The 21173-nt window shown below is 37.8% G+C and overlaps 1 protein-coding gene across 2 annotated transcripts in view; it reads right to left on the reverse strand.

Moving 5' to 3' along the window:
* LOC137258333 (uncharacterized) overlaps nucleotides 1–21173 on the reverse strand; it is a 167449-nt gene that overhangs the window by 117857 nt on the left and 28419 nt on the right. For both annotated transcript variants that reach the window (XM_067795972.1, XM_067795973.1), the window contains exon 2: nucleotides 2415–2668. In XM_067795972.1, the coding sequence (XP_067652073.1) occupies nucleotides 2415–2668 (254 nt within the window). The remainder of the gene's footprint in view (nucleotides 1–2414; nucleotides 2669–21173) is intronic.

Below are 21173 nucleotides of genomic sequence, written 5' to 3' on the forward strand. Positions count from 1 at the left end.
GTTTTGTGACAAATCACTTTTCATTCATGTGACAGGTGAAATCCAGGTCATGTAATAATCCATCATATACTATCATCTTGTGACACAGAGGTACCTATAAGTGCTAAATAATCATGTGACAAGCCAACTGCCATTTCTCACAAAGTGAATAAAATCCAGGGACCAAAAATGTTCTTGTCATGTGACCAGGTGCTCCCTTATTTATACCTCCTTCAATGCAACACCATCATCTAACAGCTGAGACAACATTGAAGAATCATCAAACAATTACTGAACAATCATTGCTATCAACACTCACAGATTGCCAAAGGAGACAACTGTGTTTAATAACCTGTGAGAACATTTAATCATTTACCAACTAAATAATTAGCCATTTAACCATACTGGCCATCCAATAGAAAGAAATGGCTTGGTTAAGGGTCCTCTGCAAAATCTTTGAAAAAGCTATTACCCGATGCATACACTGAAGCTAATTTCAATCTGTATGCTTCCTAAAAAGGTTGGATAACAATCAAGTTCCAGGCCTTTCGATTTTAATGTTTATTGCAAGTTTTTTAAATCCAGTTTGTTAAACTTCACACGACGATAATCACCATATTGCATGCAAAACCAACAAATCTTCCCCAACCTCGGGTCATTATCATGATTACAGGTGTAAGACGACTACAGCTTGACTGGGACTTCAGCCATGACATAAAGCCTGCATTCTATATGCCTGACAAAGGGGCAGGTGGCCTGAACGAGTGTAGTTACATGCTGTCTACGATGTACCCTCCACAAGGCCTCTCTACACAATACAGTGCACCATGCCGTACATGCTTGTTACCCCTCCTAGGCTCTCTGTAGCTCAATACCTCGTTGACAAAAAGAAAATGCAAGGCTCACTTTGACAACATTAAATCTTTACGCAGCCCTTCCTCTTAGTTTATAATTGCCGAGGATATTGTCCTGGTCGAGGGGGTGTTCCGAAAGGGTCCGATTCTCGTGAAAACATTAGCGAAGCATTTACAAACATTCCCGTCCTGTTGTACACGCACTGTTGTATGAGTAAACACGCCAACAACAATCCCACTCATACTCGGAAGATTTTATGGCAAAATAAAAGTGAGTTATACAACCTTCTCTTTCAGTGTTGCTAAGTAGCCAAAATAAACTGGTTGGATGAGATTCTCTTTCTGCAGTGTACAACTGTGATCCAGACTCCACGAAATCGATCATTTTTATTACAGTCCAACTAATGTTCTACTAATGAGGCAAGGGCAAGGGAGTTGGAGAATAATGGAAAAGTGTGACCAACCGTATGCACTAGAGCTGATAGGTTAAGATCTTTTCCTGATAAGTGTCATCCCCACTGCAAGGGATCTGAGATTGAGTGCTCCAACTGAACACACACAAAGGATTCGCGATTGAGTTAAATTAGTTGCGTGAGCTCGCCCAGGCTAATAGATCACCCTCTAAACATTGAAGTGTCCAACTTACTATCTACAAGTTAATGCTTCTCTCATAAAACGTAATCATTTTTCTGGTTGAATAACGTAAGCTGGTTTTGCAAATCTCTGAGGAGAGATAATTTAGCACCATCCGTGGCTGGAAACATGTAAGATTCATGGCATATGCAGTAAAGTTATGGAAAAACAAAGAGTGGCATGCACACAAATTGTACCCCAGTATATTATCCCAGCAGCCACTGATTATGATGAAGTGTGTCAGCCATACACTGATGTACTAACATCTACATGCTGGTGCATGCTGTCCTCAACCACTCAGTCAGGCAATGTGCAGTTATACCATCAAATAAAGAAGTGCATACACTCATCAGGAGGCGTAACTGTGTGCAACTGTATATGAATATACAAATGTGTATGATTGGTCGGTTAGTTTGTATTTAATGCCGCAGTCAGCAATATTCCAGCTATATTGCAGTAGTCTGTACACATTTGAGTCTGAAACAGTCAATCCAGTGGTCAACAGCGTGAGAATAAATCTACGCAACTGGGATACGATGTGGCAACCAAGTCATCAAACCTGACCACCTGATCGTTAATCACCTCTTATGACAAGCAAGTTTGCTAAAGACCCGTTCTAACCGATATCTTCACAGGTTACAACTGTGTATGATGATACAACTGTGCAGGAATGAATACAACTGTACACACTTTATACAACATGAATACACAACTGCATATAACTCTGCAATATCATATGAATGCATACAACTGTGGTTCATACAGCTGGGTAGAACTATACTACAGTATAAAATGATACAGCTATGTACCGGATACAGCTATATGAATATGACTGTATTACTATACATGACTGCAAACACCTGTGTATAACTTGAACAGTGTGTGACTTTAAATGACCAACTGAAGACCAACAGACTAAGTAAGCACACAGATGCAAGTCATACTCACCATTGCCCTTGTGTAGATGTCACTATCATCGTATATATACAGAGCATCATTGCAAATCCCATTCTCCGTCCTGTCTGGTATATCCAATTCAATGATCCGGAGCATTAACTTCCAGTCATCATTTTCAGCTATAAAAGTCATACGGCACTCCAGATTAATGCCGTAACTATTTTTGTCCCCTACTATTGTGTGTGAATATACAGTAGCACCGCCTAAATGCTTCCGGTCCCCACAATCCGCACCATCCATATAATCTGGAAACAGAACAAAACAGTATAAAATAAATGATGAATGGTATGCTTTGTAAAATTCCTGCAGACAAATATGATTCAACTATCGGGTCATTTGCACTGGATAAATTACATGTCATGATATTACAATATATTGGGGCGGCAAGATATGCCAATGTGTTAATACATATTGTGAAAAAAATGCACATAGTAAGTGTCAGTTTGCTCCATTTCTTGATATTTAAAAAGACAAGCATACATGATCAAGAAATACATTGACTTACATAATATAAATACATTGACTTACATAGTATGTAAATCTGTTATCATCCTTTACTGTGTAAAGTGTCTTATTACAGTATGTCTGTAATTGCCCTTGCCAGATTCTCTACAACTAGGAATTACTGGTTATAATAAAAAGGTCGCCAAGCAGTTTGTTAATCTGCATGAATTTTGGTTTGTATAAATATTGTAATGCTAACACACCTACATCTTTTTCTAAAGATAACCATTAAGGTAATGGTAAGCAGTTTCAGATCAAATTACTGCACAAAATAGTTCATTTTTAAACACTTCAGATTAATCTTTTACACAGTGCCATTTAGAAACTGGTCAAATGTTCCTTATATGTTATATTTGGGATTTAACTTTCTTACTGAAAGTATGGATTCTACCATGCAAAAGTACCCTAATCTGTACTTTACAAAGAAAGTGTAATGCTACATTTTGCAAGACTCACATCATCAAAGGGGCAAGGATCCACGACATCAAATAAGCAATACTCCAATACTCCACACTAACAGGGGAATAGGTCCACCTCAGGATAAGGAGCAATGATTCATCCAAACAAAACGGCAATGCTCCATCCCATCAAAGGAGTAACCACTCAATATAGGGAGCAATGATTCACCCAAACAAAACAGCAATGCTCCATCCTATCAAAGGAGCCACACCTCAATATTGGGAGCAATGATTCACCCAAACAAAACGGCAATGCTCCATCCCATCAAAGGAGCCACACCTCAATCATTGTCAATATTGGGAGCAATGATTCACCCCACAAAAGGAACCATAATCCACCCAAATTATGGATACAAATACAGCCATCCCTCGCAATAACGGCTTTCCAATACCACAGATTTGATTAAACCATGGGGTAATCTGTGGCACCCATAAAAAAAAGTTGAACTGTGATCACACCCCTTAAGGTGTCATAAACCACATTTTATTGGATTAAATTCAATCCCAATTTTATTCATAAAAACTGTTGACAGAAACAACAGAGACACCATAAGTGAATGGCATTACCTCATACGTATACAACTTCCGCTTACCACATTCATGAAGGTCCGTTTTTCGCGCCAAACGAGATAGCACCCCAAATCCATCGACCCCGCGACCCACATTATTGACTCATTGCAGTCATTTTTAACAATTATATGGCCAACATTTGTTTTTTTTGCAATCAAAGTTGCAATTATCGCAGGAAGTCAGCAGTGACTTGTCAAACTGTCTCCTCCGTAAAATGTATCCCGACAGGTAACGGCCCATGTTCATTGTTATGCTAAATTTGTTTGCAGAAAACATGCATTATATACTAACCCGATAGCAATGTATAATATCTATTACAATAACTGCTTAACATGTAAAATATTCTGACAATGGAATAGAAGTTCTTTGATGCAATATTATCGGATCACCTGTACCTGAATCACTGGTACATTGGACCAAAACATCTGTACACAGCTGATCGCTATTTCCGGCTTAGCTGAATAACAGGTAGCATAACAGGAACAACAATTAAATTATCATGTCTAGTGATTTTTGATTGCAAGTTTCCCGTACATATATGTTTTCATTTTCGAAGTTTGTTTATTTCCACCTTCAATGACATGATATAGTTTTGACTGGGCACAATACACGAAAAAGCAGTGTTGTTATGTCCTTGGAAAATATGATTCCACTTGGCCTTTGTTCCACATTATGTAATAGGTACTATAACGCGGATGTCTAATAACGCAGATGGTCATCCGTGGACCCCAAGGCCCGCGTTTTGGTGAGGGATGACTGTAGTACAAGGCCACACCAATATACTGTGTCACAGGTGAATCTGTGGCACAGGTGTTTCTCAAATGAATCCTATCCACAGGCTGTGTTGTGATCATTCTTTCTCCAAACTGCCCTGTCAGTGACACTTCCTGTGGAAAACATGTCTCCTTTGTTGATAATCTAAAACTGTCTTCAAAACAACATAATACCTAAAGCAACAAAACATCCGCCATCCCACAACTATCATGTACACATTCATGAACTGTAAACACTTTCATCATTCTGTCAGAAGTAACCAACAACCAAACACAAACATGTCCCACAATAGTCTAGTCTTATTATCACCAGCACAAAAACAGGTTTAAGTAGAGAAACACAAGAACTCAATCACTGGATCGACTGGTGCAGACTCCATTATTTACTAAATCCCATCACACAGTTGCAATATTGCTGAGTGCTACCGACAAACAAACAACTCTACTTCATTACCCATGGTTTCTTGGCAACATCATTAGATTATGTAAACAGTCCTGTCACTGTCACAGAAGCAATAACAACTCGTGCACAAAACTAGTCCCCAACGGTCTTGTTTCTGTCATGCTTCAGAACTACTGACGATCATCCATACTTGTATCACTCAAAAGCACAAGATTTTTGTCTTTCAAGCTGGCTGGTTGATTCCAGATCAATTTCATGCCTCCAAAATGTCAAGATTCAAGAGCCAATACAACAAGAAGAGCCATCTTGAGGTCAATTAGCAGCCACGTTCCAGCAAGAATGTTAACAGAAAGTTTAAATATTACTGAAATATGCCTTAAGAAATATCCATAACAAAAATAACAAGCTTCAAATAAACAACATCTATATCATTTAATAAAGGAGGGGATATTCCATGTTTCACTAGGGGCTAGCAAAAGCCAATGCATATGAGAAAAAGTAATATATATATCCATACAGATGAAACATTTCCAAAGGAATGGAATAAATTGTCACATTGTCCCTTAATTTCTCTTCATCATCTGTTTCCTCCTTTGTGTCGTCATTTGCATTTGATCAATCTTGTAAACTCAATTTTTCAATGGTATATATGAAACTTTTGCCTTAAATAAAATATTTTCAGCAAGAGAGAATCAGTCATGACATTTGATTATCGATATCATGAGTCAATCACACACCAGCAGGATTCCAATGTAGATATAACCATGGCAACCAAAGCTTGTCATATAAGCTGACCATATGTGGTCAGGAAGTGAGTCAATAAATGTTCCTCATGATATTAATCACTTGCTTGTCTGGCTTACTGAATTATTTATAGACAGTCTTCGTACAGGTGGATAGTGAGGAGTTCAACTAGAAACAAACAACGAACGATGACTGAAGCTGACAATCCAAAATGTCATGGGCATGGTCTATAACTCACATATGACATACATATATATAACTGCAGAGAACTGAGCGCAGAAAAATACCATCGATACACATGTTCACCAAATAAATATTTCAGTTCTGCCTCATGAGAGTTTTAAAAGGAACCAGGCAAGTCATAAGTCTTTGCTTTCATAAATGGTAATGTATTATGAATTACTAGCAAAGCACAAGGGAAGCATGAAAATGTCAATACGGTTACACAGAGTGATTGTGCTAGTGACTCCACATATATCATAGCACACTGGTGACATGATAACTGGGAGTCAGAAATACAATTACAAATCAGTTTGTATCATAATAGCTTTGCCATAAAGAAGGTTATTGACACATCAAATTCCTTAACAAATACATGCAAATCTATATCAATATCTATACCATGTATATAAACCTAAAGTGTGTTTCTCACTGTATATCAGGTTATCTCTTCTTTTCCCAGAATAACCACATTTGAGGCTTTTTTTTGGGGAGGGACAGGATTTACTTTTCGCTAGAAAGACCTCTTCCCAGGTTTTACTTTTCATTAGTAAGACCGCTTCCAGAGTTTTACTTTTCCTAACTTTATATGAACATCAACAATCAAATGATACATGAGTGTTTGATATCAATTGAAAAATATCGTTCAATATCAACTCACAATGCAAATGCTTTCCGAAGCAGGATTGGAAGGGCAAATATCACATCCGTAGGCAGACGCTCTACCGAATGACCATCGGGCCGATGAAAGTGGTGAGGTTGAATTATCTACTTACAGTTACTGTCATTAAATTGATTTTACGCTGCTGTTATTATTATGTAGCTTCATTAAATGATCATCTACATTGTGATTACCCATCATTGGCAGTATATATGTTAGAGAAAACAGTTCTCCTCGGTTTTCTCCTTTACATATATAATGGGGTACATGGTGAGACAGAAAATACTATTCAAATTTTAAACATATATGTCTGAAGGGATATATCATTTAATGTGCATAGTAAACAAATAACCATACACATTTTATAATCAAGTGTTTTAGCTTCTACAAAATTTGTGTACAGGAGTTAACTCACATGTAACTCAGATATCCATACACTATTTGAGGAAATACAAGTCCTTGGATAAACAAGGTTCTCTTACATTTCAACAACTGAAAAACATATATACAACTGTGAAAAAGCAGACAGGGTTGACAACTTCAGATTGTTGTCAATAATCTCAATAATATATGGGATGATAATTAGTCTTCTGTGTAAGGGACAAAGGAAATGAATCAAAACTATTACACAACCATAACAAGTATGTGAGGATTCAAACCTGATGAGACTTCACTGCTAAATACCAAATAAATCCTACAAAAATAGCAAGCCAATATAGAAACCAGAACCAAACCCAGCCCTTACAACTAAAACGTAACACAAGGTGTCAGGGTTGTGTTTCAAAATGAGCTATTTCCGGGAACATGTTAAGGAACAAGGCTTCACGAACAGGATCCATCTAGAATGGCAGAATTGATGACCAATCAACAGGGAGAACAAGGATGTTCTGCCACTCATCTATGCTAGGGGCAACAATATCACCTTGCTGCAATCTGGTTTACTCACTTACCAATGGTGTTTTAGAATAAACTGATTGTGAGCTCTTCCACCTGGTGTTCATTCATGGCAACAATGAGCGAGGATGGAGTCACGTAAACCCCAGATACTACACGGTAAAGGATGTTAACAGATTTACACACTTGTCAGAGAGGACTTTTTCACCCCCTAGATCACTTGTTTATGGGTTCAAACTGTTACATAAACCATATTTTTCACCTATATTCAGTGCATGACATATAGAAGCAGTAAGATGGCATACTCTCAACTTGACATCTGTTGCACTGGTGTTTAGAAAGTTGTTTAATTTTTTAACCAACCCAATTCAAAGGAGAAAGGTTTCAGTGTACAATATACCTCAATGAATTTCACTTTTACCAATTACAGCATATTTTCAACTGCTTCCTAGCAGGCTGGAAATAATCAAATCTAGGTCACACAAACTAATGGTTAACAATGTAAACGATAACTCGATAACTCGTCAGAGCAACAAGAAGTCATGTCACTTGTTTTGAGTGACAGATCCTATTCAAGTCTGTTCTATCAACTACAGACTATTTGTGATCTTTCTTTATTGACCCGTGAAGGCCCCGGGGTAGAATAGGCCTTCAGCAACCCATGCTTGCCATAAAAGGTGACTATGCTTGTCGTAAGAGGCGACTAACGGGATCGGGTCGTCAGGCTCGCTGACTTGGTTGACGCGTGTCATCGGTTCCCAATTGCGCAGATTGATGCTCATGTTGTTGATCACTGGATTGTCTGGTCCAGACTCGATTATTTACAGACCGTCGCCATATAGCTGGACTATTGCTAAGTGCGACGTAAAACTAAACTCACTCACTCTTTCTTTATCTCAGATATAAGCAATAGCAATATCATTCGGAATCATTGGAAACGTTATAAAGTAGACATAGCAGAGCTCCAGACAATTTTTTTAAAAATTGGGTATTTATTCCCACATATTTTTTTATTAGTAACTAGCATTTTGTGTCCTCCCACTTGTTAAAAGAATTGAGTACTTTAACACAGAGTTTCCTATCCTTATTGGGTTATTAACTAAATATACAAATATAAACACATCTTAACAGACTAAATGTTTTTAGTAATTGTCACACTAATAAACAGTTGGCAGCCATTTCTAAATACTGAAAATGGAAGTCAGGTGACTTAAACCCCAGACAGTGGCTATGGCTATATGAATTAATACATGTATATATAAGCATTGCCTACCATTAGCTAATGCTGTTGTAAAGTTTGGGTGCCACAATAAATCACATGCAAGCCAATTTAGTTAATCGAGTAAAGTACGCAAGGTATCATAGACCTGTTGGGTTTTGAGTGATTCTTATGCATTTTTTGTACCCTCAGATTTGTAATTCATTTAGTAAATGTGATTTTTATTGAGTAAAATTCACAAATTACATGCCTTATTTCAAGCTCTGGAAGCAGTAATCATACACCTCCAAAACTTGGGATGCTGTGCACTTATCAGCAAACACCTAAGTACCCTTGGCACACAATAGGGACGTTACTGCCAAAAGTTTGTATCTTTTAGACAAGATTTAAAACCCTGATCAATGGATGATTACAACACCACTGAGACACTGCATTTTGCAGCAGAGCTGCCTGTTGGAACCCCGAGTCTAACCAGCACCTCTCTGTTCTCTCTAGAGGTAACTGGTGTCTAACACTCTTATCAACCTCTGTTATCCTACAGAAGATATGTGATAAATAGACTTCTATAAGCAGACCCAGGAACATGGTCCTGTTTGGGTGTTATCTTAATGAATTGATTGATTACTCAAACACTTATCACGAGAACAAGCTGTTACAAAAGAATTTGCTGGACTTCTACCAGTGAGAACCTAAGGCTGGGATATGCAAGTAGGTCAGACTTCCATTAATTCCAAGAACATTGAAATCGGCTGGGAATTCTTGGAACTAGGAAAATCCTAATGGCTGTTCCTCTAGTGTAGTAACTGTGATATATCTCTTGCTTTTGAACAGACTCAATAACAATGAGAGCAGGTCTCCATCCAATCTTGTAAATGGACATATTCACAAGAATGAAACATCTCCCTTACTTCGTCATTAGGAAGACATTTCTGTCTTCTTTTGGTTTACAGTGTTAGGAAAACAGTATAATCAGCAAACTGTTGAATGGAAAATAGTATCACAGTAAAATATTGTATAATAATAATCAGGCCTACCATACAAACGGTAAACAAATCATCAAACCTGAATACATATACACCAAAACTGAACTCATATCCACCAAAACAGAACAAAAATCACCAGAAACTGCCGCAATATCCTCTAAAACCAAAACAAACCTCTTGTAACGGAAAATTAATCGTCTGAAATGAAAACAAAACTAGTGACTAGTTGCTCACTGGATGCTGTAATCAGAATCTGATTATCATTACCCCAGATAACCCAAGCTGCCTCTTAGGCACTAGAAGGTTATAGTCACAGGACTTTATCTCACTTGGTACCCATTTTCTGCTGGGTGAACAGAGTCAAATTTGAACAAACTCACTTGTCTAAGGTGAGACCACGTTTCCCATGTTCTTCGTTGTGGGGCAGGACCGAACTCCTAGAAACTCTCAGGAGACAAACTGCCAAACATGGCCACCCATCCAGGGACTGACCGAGCTGGACTTCAACTGATGGTTACCTGAGCTCTACACATAGGACCACTCGCCACCACTAGTAGATACAGTACACTGTAGATACAGCAAAAATGTTGCAAGAAAGAAATGTAAGTACAGCTACAAAAAAAATGATGCACACAGAAATATTCAAGCTTTAAGTGCATAGATTAAAGAGATTCAGTCACTGATGTTATGAGAACAGCTGTGAGCACAGGATAGCAAGTGTCCAAGTCTGTAAAATCAATCCAAATAGCCACCTCTTGTGGCAAGTGTAAGTTGCTTGAGATCAATTCTAACTCAGTTAACAAGAGCTGTTGAACTGTACAAGTGAAGGCAACAATCTATAACAATAGCAGAATAATGATAACGATTTTCTATTATACCTATGTTTTACCACAAGACAGCACATCTTGCATTTAAATTTTATAAACCCTTTTTCTGAATCCATTCTCCTGTAAAAACAGAGCCAATTACAATGTAAAGATTTCTGTACATATCCTTCTGGAAGTTGAACAATAATGTCACATTACATATTACCACTGCTAGATGCTACAAAATACATGAACGTATTGTTCCTGCGCCCCATGTGAAAGCCAAATACACATGATACATTGACAACATCCTAACAATCCCAAAACTCTTGTTTTTCTCCCATCTCTCTTTCTGAAGCAAATGGACTAGAACATGGGATTACGTTTCTCTCATAATATTTCCAAAGAGGTTTTTTTCAGAGAGGCAATGAGGCTGGCAGATGGTAGTTCGGCCAACATTGTGTAACAGCTAAGTAATACTGCTTGTTCTAATACCACTGATGTAGCCTTGTGCTGATTTGGGGTGACAAGCCGTTCTCCAGATCGGAGCACCAGGGGCCACGCTTTCCACTTACGACACAATAAATTCATTGCTTTTTTCAGAAACTTGACGCATTTTTTCTAAAAGATCTTTTCCGGAGGTAGCAAAAAAACAGATGTAGTTGAATGCAAAGAATATTAAGAATATCGTATCTGGTATTCCTAATCGTGTGAGGTTAAATCCATCTCATCATGAGGACATGACAGAAGTGAAAATGTTTCATTTGAAGCTATTTCAAGAGTCGCATCAATGACACAGTCAAATTAAAATATTTTTTTTTAACAGCTTGGTCTTTGATGATTTGAATCATTGGCAAAGTGAGTGAGAGTGGGTGGGTGGGTGGATGGTTGAGTGGTTGAGTGGTTGAGTTAGTGAGCTTGGTTTCAACATCTCTTGGAACACCATTCCAGTCATATTACAACATGTCAACTTGATGTGAGAGAAATGCCTGAAGTGATTAGTGGTGTTCCGATGTTTGAAAATAATTGAACATCAATCAAAAGAAGGATTAAAAATTATTATCGATGGCCAAAAAACATATTTTCGACTAATCAGGATTTTGTTGTTTCAGAATAACACACCTAAAAGAAGTAAACCAACCACTGAATTTGACAAATATTCATGAACAAACATGCTCTCAACAGCGTGAAGCTAAGCACATTGTATTTACGGTTTCATATTCATCAATACAGTAAATATCACTGTAACCTGTCTATGACAAAATTTAACATCTATTGTGAATGCAAAATTATATATACTAATAAATATTTGTTGTATAAATATACAGACTAATTTGTATGTAGAAAGTAAAATTACTGCACTTTATTATTTAGATATGAAAATATGTTGCTAATTAGATAAAATAACCTAAAAAACTGCTGATTATATTAATAATGTATACACATTTATTATACAGGTGATAGTTCACAAATCCTCTAATAATCGACAATGTATTTGTTTCCGATTCGCAACACTAGAGGTGATACAGGTCTTGGATATTAGTGAAAGCAACAAGCACATCTATGGAGCTGACACACCTAGAAATAGGATCACAGCTAACCAATCCCACACCCACAGGCTTCAGATATGCCCAAGGGATGTCAATCTGCAAGACAATTTGCAGCACACAGGGTGACTTGGCCATCATGCCCAACAGGGACAAAAAACTTAACATCCATGTGCTATAAAAATATAACCCTTTTAAATGCTTGTCATTTCTATTATTATCCCTGTGACAACAATGCTTGTTATATGGTTTTTTACTGCAAAAAAGACAGGAAAAATTTATTCAATATTTGAATGTGTTAAAGACTGCTTACCATAACATGAAAGAATAGAATACGAATCTATTTCATGCTCCTAGTGAAAGGAACATGGTGTCAATATCCAAGTGTACTGTGAACAAAGACTACACCAGAAAGGCTATTGGTTGACATCATGAGTGAGTGAGTTTAGTTTTACGCCGCACTCAGCAATATTACAGCTATATGGCGGCGGTCTGTAAATAATCGAGTCTGGACCAGACAAACCAGTGATCAACAACATGAGCATCGATCTACGCAATTGGGAACCGATGACATGTGTCAACCAAGTCAGCGAGCCTGACGACTCGATCCCGTTAGTCGCCTCTTACGACCAGACATCTGTACCAACAGTGAAACTCTTTGTGACGCCTTGCTCTTTAAAAAGTGACTTTCTTGTTTGAATTGATTCTTCAGGCTGAGTAATAAAATTGACCTAACTATGTTACAACAGTAATATCAGATCAAATTTTATATGTCCTAATTCAATTCCAACATCAATAATTTTTTTAGACCAATGGGACTCACAACTGATATCATTTGCATTCAGTCATAACTGTTATAGATGGAATAATTTTGGTAAAACCCTGAGTCAGCAAATCAATGATCCTTAATTACAATATTTTTCTTAACACACATAACTGTGTGGATCACTACCAAATGAATGCCTGTAGGTTTGCAAACACTGTAAAATTGATGTCAGTGCACTCAAAATGTAGAAAGGAAATTTTAATGTAAGTTCCATTGACGACCTATTTTGTATCCCAATCGATGACCAGATTTGTATCCTCATCAGTGATCTATTTTGTATCCTAATTGATGAGCTAATTTGTATCCTAATTTATCTGCTACAGTTCCTCCCAATCACAGATTGTCAGGACATTGTACTACATGTACCAGTATAACAAACCATGCTCAAAATCTCAATGTAAGAACAGCAGAAGTGGGAAAGAATGGCTTGACAGCCTCCACAAACAGCCACCTTCGCAAGATGCACAATACTTAGAATCAACCTGTGACTTCAGCATAATAAACAAGCATCTTATCCATATGGAGGGATTGCGATACAGAACTTTGACAATGGGCCATTTGCAAGATTATCAGCCATTTTCTGAATTCAAAATGGGCCACTGCCCTCATATCAATAGTAAACTTCAAAATTTTAATGGGTCTTTTTTTTTTTATTTTAATGTGCAAAAAGGTCCATGGCCCCTGCCTGCCTTTCAGAATCAGTGAGTAGGCCCCCCAACCTCTCCTGTAATAATGATCTCTAACATTTATAGGAATGTGTACACATCAAATTTGTTCCTTATTCTGCTGCCAGCTGTTTTTGTAGACAACTCATGATTAAATACTGGCCCACCCCATCAAGAAAAGTCCAAGCAATCAGCCGAAGAAATTATAACCTAATAATGGCGCAATATTTATATCTGTCTACGTACACGTATACGATATCTTACATACATGATTCCTGTCACGTGCAGCCACCATTGATTATTTTTCCAGTTGGTATTTCCATATTTAGTATTTCCCTCTTATGTGACTGTTGTATTGTACTAATTGATTGAGTGGCACGGGGTGTAAAGGTGAAATGTCCGACTTCTGTCAGGATTAGGGTTATCCCAGTGCTGCGCTAGTGTCTATCAATAGACCATAATCGAAAAGTAATCTTCAGGCGCTCTCAACAAGCGTGGCTATGTTCAACAATAATGTACCCGCAGCTCCGTGGCTTTGATTCATTTCACAGTGATGTATCTTCTCCCAGCACATCAAGCAGACATAGTGTGCCGACTGACGATACGATGAAAAGAATCTCGCTTCTGTAACAAGCTGCATGAAAAGATGTGGAAAACTGTTAGCAAGGGTGTCTGTCGAAGCCCTATTAAACTTTTCGAGACCAGCCAAGCGGAAAAACAGTGGACAGACTTGTTGAGTGGCCCATTGTTAGCCGTGGCAGCCCCTATACTTACTTGAAGCTCAATTACACCCTATTTGGCTGGCTAAATACTTGCTGAACAAACAGGGAGAGAACGCTTTGGCCAGGTTCTATCCTTCTTCACATTCAGGTATAACACCCCTGTACCTTGATAGTCAGCATACACTCCCGTACCATGATAGTCAGGTATATAACTCCTGTACCATGATGGTCAGAGGCATATCACTCCTGTATCATGATAGTCAGGTATAACATTCCTGTACCTTGAGAGTCAGGTATAACATTCCTGTATAATGATAGTCAGGTATAACATTCCTGTACCATGATAGTCAGGTATAACATTCCTGTACCTTGAGAGTCAGGTATAACACTCCTGTACCTTGAAAATCAGGTATAAGATTCCTCTACCTTGGATATAGTCAGGCATATCATTCCTCTGACCTGGATATATTCATGTCTACATTGGGTATAGTCAGGTGTAAGATTTGTCTACCTTGGATATAGTCAGGTGTAAGATTTGTCTACCTTGGATACAGTCAGGTATAAGATTTGTCTACCTTGGATATGGTCAGGTGTAAGATTTGTCTACCTTGGGTATAGTCAGGTGTAAGATTTGTCAACCTTGAGTATAGTCAGGTGTAAGATTTGTCTACCTTGAGTATAGTCAGGTATAAGATTTGTCTGTCTTGCATATGGTCAGGTGTAAGATTTGTCTACATTGGGTATAGTCATGCATAAGATTTGTCTACCTTGGGTATAGTCAGGTATAAGATTTGTCTACCTTGGGTATAGTCAGGTGTAAGATTTGTTTACCTTGGGTATAGTCAGGTGTAAGATTTGTCTACCTTGGGTATAGTTAGGTGTAAGATTTGTCTACCTTGGATATAGTCAGGTGTAAGATTTGTCTACCTTGAGTATAGTCAGGTGTAAGATTTGTCTACCTTGAGTATAGTCATGTATAAGATTTGTTTACCTTGGGTACAGTCAAGTGTAAGATTTGTTTACCTTGGGTATAGTCAGGTATAAGATTTGTCTACCTTGGGTATAGTCAGGTGTAAGATTTGTCTACCTTGGGTATAGTCAGGTATAAGATTTGTCTATCTTGGGTATAGTCAGGTGTAAGATTTGTCTACCTTGGATATGGTCAGGTGTAAGATTTGTCTACCTTGGGTATAGTCAGGTGTAAGATTTGTATACCTTGCATAGTCAGGTATAAGATTCCTCTACCTTGGATGTACTCAGGTATAAGATTTGTCTGCACTGGATAAAGTCAGGTATTCTACCTTAGTATTTACTCATGTGGCCTAAGGATAACCTTATATGGTGCCATATCAGTATAACAGCTGCTACATCTTTGTGTTACACAGTCAGGTAAAATGTTTCTCTACCTTGTGTTATACAGTCAGGTAAAACGTTTCTGTACCGTGAGTTATACAGTTATGCATAACACTTCTCCACCTTGTATGACAACCACTGAAAGAAGATTCTGCAAATGAAGAAGAATTGACTAGTTCTGGTCAGCCTTTAAATAACTACGTGACTCTGACAAAAACAGCTTTGTTGACAATCAAACTGTCAACAAAACTCAACAAAATCCATCAAATGTTATGGATGTTTAATGAGGGAAATGTTATTCCAAGCTTCAAGTTAGAGTAGCTTCAAGGTATTGGGTTATGGGAACATGTCCCCTAGGACCAGGAGACAAACACAAGGGGCCACTGTTGAATACCTGACACTGTGACTGACAGTACTTATTCACACTGAAACACAATGACTGAAATTATTTCCTTGTCTTTTACCTGGTCGTGTTATAGAAGGCGAGGTCTGTATAAGCACAAGTTCTATCAACATTACCGTCTCATGTGACCCATGCATTCAATGTGTTCATGTTGGAAGCGACCAATCAGTGAGTGAGATTATCTTTTAAAAATATTTTGAACAAATTATAGAAAATATTATTTGGACTTGTGTCCTAAAAATATTGGATATAGTGATGATTTAAACAAAGCTGGTTACCAAAATATTGATTGTGCCTCCTAACAAGGAACTACTTTTTGTAATTCTTGAAGAAAAGACACTGATTGAGACTGTTCTGATGGCTAAATAACGGACAATAAGACCCCTTTAGTTAAATTACACAGCACTACTAGACATTCTGCCCAAGTAAATGACCACATTATCTTCCTCTCTCAAGCCACTTCAAAAACTTTTCCCTTCCTCTATATGTATGATTTCCCTACTCTGTGACAAAATAAAGATGATCTGTGCGACTGAGCTGGTCTGCAGTCAACATGGGACATGTAGATAGGGAACCATGGAATGAATAACCGCAGCCCCCATGCTACATGATTACAGAATGGTGACAGCAAGACATAGAGTCATATCACCACTATGGGAGTATTCTTGACACACAGTGCAATCACCGAAAGAGGAATATGGTATTGAGGGTTTGGGTTACTCTGTATCTTCTGTACTGGTCTGAAAGATACTGAACAGTCCTTAAACATGTGTGAAGTCTCGTGTGTTTTAAGTACCTTCAAGGTCTGAATAGATGAGCATCATGACTTAAAGAATAATGAAAGAAAACACCAACAGACATGCCAACAAAAATGAAGATCAGCTCCAACATGACAAAACTCAGAAACAGAGGTCTTTCATGTACTAATTTACAAAAGCTAATGAACCTCAACCGATGATTTATTTTTTTAGATGTTCCTCCACAAGTTCGGGTAAACTTTTACTCGGAGCTCCCTTAAAAGAGAAAAAGCTCTTCAATCTATAAGAAATTGTCCATTTTTTCCATAAGCCTTTTCAAAGATGTGTATCATTATTAAGACAATATCAAAGGGGTTTGTCTTATTTGTTGGTGACTCCAATCCTAAATTTGGGAACTGCAACAATTAGCTGAAAGGAAATAACAGAGGCAATATCAGTCTCATTTTTGCTCAAAGAAGCTGCCTAGTTGGGCCCTAAGACCTGTGTACAAGCTGATTAATGGAAGACTGGTGTAGCCACATGTCCAGGTAATTCTTTCTCTCTGGACAATGCCAGCACATCAAAACCAATTTTGCTTCCATATGACAACACAGTATCTGAGTTAAACTATATTCCTGTCCTTCTTGACCAATCAGCTGCAACAAAGTAGCACTAATAGCTACATCATTGTCTGTCTACAATTCCTCCCAGCCATTACACTTCAAACAACTGGGCAGATGCGATGATTAGCTCTGGAAGAACAGATAATACTTAGTCCTTTCTTGTCCTCAACACAGCGTCGGCACAGGGGATCAAACAGATGCTACAGAATTACCTGCTTTCAAGAGTAAATCTCATACAACTAACCCAGGTAGAAGACTGACTTGTGACTTATTCTTACAATAAACACTATCGGTCGACAGATCTGTCACGCTTAGTCACGGATTTATGTGACACGAATTCCTGCGTCCTTTACACTGGACACAACAAAATATCTCAGCGTTTCAACACAGATGCAGGAAAACATCAAAATACATTTTGTACAAATTTCGATCAAGCAGTAATATGTTATCACCAAGTCTGCTACTAGCTGGGTTTTGATATCACTTGCAATTTAATCAATGTGGCTGTGTGATGATCATAATACGCAATACAACAACAGTAAGTAAATCACCAGTACAACAACATTTGTAGTTGAAAACTAAGAGTACGATTCCAAGGGACTCTCAAATACAGGACTTAATATAAATCCATGCTTAGTTTTAAAGTGGGCAGGAATCTGAAGAAGAAGCAAGTGTGATATATCTGCTCACTGGCAGGAGATATGACAAATATTCTCTCATCCTGATAGTATACTGGACAATAATAGTTAGGGATATATGTAAATTTTGAAATCATGAATAATGATCTATCTACTCATTGACACACTGATGAAATATCAATCCTAAAAAATACCAATATCCCTAACTTATTTTGTCCAGTACAGTACTGATATACAGGGCTCAGTTACGGGGTATTCACCTACTTGCATCAAGTGCAACCTGAGATAAAAGCCCACCTGCACTGACCAAATTCGAGTTGCATTGATATTATTGTGATATAAGAAATATGCTATTGAATTATTTATATGTTTGATTCTGAGGTTTGCCCAATAAAAATTTACTTGCGCCTGGTGCATGTTAGACTAATACTAGGTTGCACTTTGCAATATTGGTTTGCACCCGTGCAAGTTACAAAGCACTAAATCATGCCTAGGATATACATTGTCTTGCAGTTGTTGTTCCTCTTCTATACACTGTAAACAAACCTTATGTTTTACGTTTACAAAAGATATCAGATGTTAAATTATACATATGCTCAATGTAGAAACTGTGACAATATTCCATAAACTATATAAACAGAAACTTAATAACATATTTAAGCAAAATGATGTGCTATTGTAAAAGAAAATATGCTCACACCTTAGTATCTGAAACTGAAGAACTCTAAATTCACCATTATAGACTTGCTTGGTAGTTTCAACATGATGTACTGTATGTGACTAGAGAGGTCAGAGCTGTGATCCACCACATCTCCAGCGACCAGATCCCAGGCAGGAGATAAATCTTTTACATCTCAGCAAGCCTCAGTTGGTTCTTGCCAGCCAGACCCATGTCTCTCACCTGCTTGTCAACTCATATACTTTTCATCCAACCAAAATATCCAAGAATCATGTTTTACCCGCCAATTACCTCCCCTTATCAACACTCTCTAAATACCATCTCTTCTATCATGCAGGTGTTTCTAAGTTTTTTGATACGCATTCAGATACTGGATTGACATGAAGTCTGGACATCTCCAAGGACAACTGCTTCTATAATTGTTCTTAATTATGCTTCAGGACTACTTTTGAAGTCATTCCAACAAAGAGGCTAGAACAACCCCCTGCCCCATTACAAAGTAACAAAAATGTTATTCATGCACATTATAATCTGATTTCCTGGAGGCTGTAGTATCAATGAAAACAGAGTTAACACTTGGTTTAAATGCAATTTTTTTAAACAAGAAACACAAAAGGGTAGTTGAAATGATCAAAGCCTTACACTACCACAGAAAAATTTGACCTCCTGTCTACTAATAACGAACCAAATAGTATAGATATAATCTACAACCATCTGTACAACTTTAAATAACTCAAGATGATCTCTACATGGTCTTAGGCCATTATTACACCCATCTGTATTATTATTATGTTCTGTTAATCTTATTCATTAGATATCTTGAGGTTCTTGAGGGGCAAATGGATGTCAGTATTCTAATATACGACGAAATGTTATGGATGTCAACTTCTTCTGTATTGTTTTTTTTTATTATTATATATTAGATATCTTGTCTAAGCAGTTTATAGAATATTCTCACTGCTTCTGCATAGAATGTTTGCATGCAAAAACATTTTATCTTATCTTAAAGACACTTTGCTAGTAATTTTTTCAGGCATAGCAAGCCTGAAAGATGTGGTAATCCAAGTAAACCCAGTCTTCGCTAATGATGTTGGATATATACATTATAATTACTCTCAATGTGGCCACTGTAAGATAACAGGATGACAGATGACGTAGCACCTATATCGTGCATATTCAAGATATAAGAGAAGATTCACTAGTATTTTTTAGCATGGATATAAAGAAATTCACACAATAACATCACTATCTTTCATAAAGGTTTCAATGCTATCTGTAAATGTATGCATTAGAGTTTTCAATATGACTATTCAGTCAGTGATGTCTAAATTTTTTTTAAACGTTTTAAATTGTAGCCCACCATTACAGCAGATGTCGAGATCTAAGGTGCCATATGTCTTCTGACAAGTCCACATATCTACAGACTTGCCGATCCAACTCATGGGCAGGTTCACCTCTAACAGTATCGGCCCCTCCCTTCCTTTCCATCCAATCCCCATCATCCCATCCCCTCCTCTGTCATTTCAACTTGTTCTACAGATGTTACCTGTCATGTGAACACCCATTTCATCATCAGAGTCCTGCATCACTGAACACATTAATTCTGTTACAGGTGTAGTGGACATGCTACCTGTCAGGTGGGTACTTGCTTAATCATCATCACTGTCCAGAGTACCTGTACTCATTAATTCAGATACAGGTACGCTGGTCACACAGCCTTCATCAAGGGCTGTTGTTACCTGTGAGGGAGACAGGTGATCGATTGCTCTGTGAACCCAGGAGCATAAAGAGATGATCTGGACTTTACCTTCCTTAGGTGATGTCAAACAGGCTTTAATGTCATGTTCAAGATTATTGCACTTAAGCTGCAATGCGCATGCACCAGCATGTATGGAAACTGGTACTTGAGCAGATTTACTTTGTTGGAAGACTGAAATGTGCCATGCATTAGATTAACATGGACACCACTCTGACAGTATACCGCTGAGTTTAATCCCCTTAATACCAAACACTAGCCAGGGTAACATTAAAAACCATCCTTTAGTTGGTTGGTTGGTTTCTTGTTTATCTCCTCATTCAGCAGTATTCCAGTGATATGGTCATGGTACATAAATAATTGAATCTGGACCAGACAATCCAGTGATCAGCAACATGCCCATCAATCTACGCAAATGGGATACGACGACATGTGTCAATCAAGTCAGCAAACCTGACCACTCGATCCTGTTAGTCGCTTCTCACGACAAGCATGGCTTACAGAAGATCAATTCTGACACAAATCTTCACAGGTCAGTATTATCCTCTAAAACCCTTTGGTATCATA

The sequence above is a fragment of the Haliotis asinina genome, chromosome 12, assembly GCF_037392515.1.
Source record: "Haliotis asinina isolate JCU_RB_2024 chromosome 12, JCU_Hal_asi_v2, whole genome shotgun sequence".
Lineage (NCBI taxonomy): Eukaryota > Metazoa > Mollusca > Gastropoda > Lepetellida > Haliotidae > Haliotis > Haliotis asinina.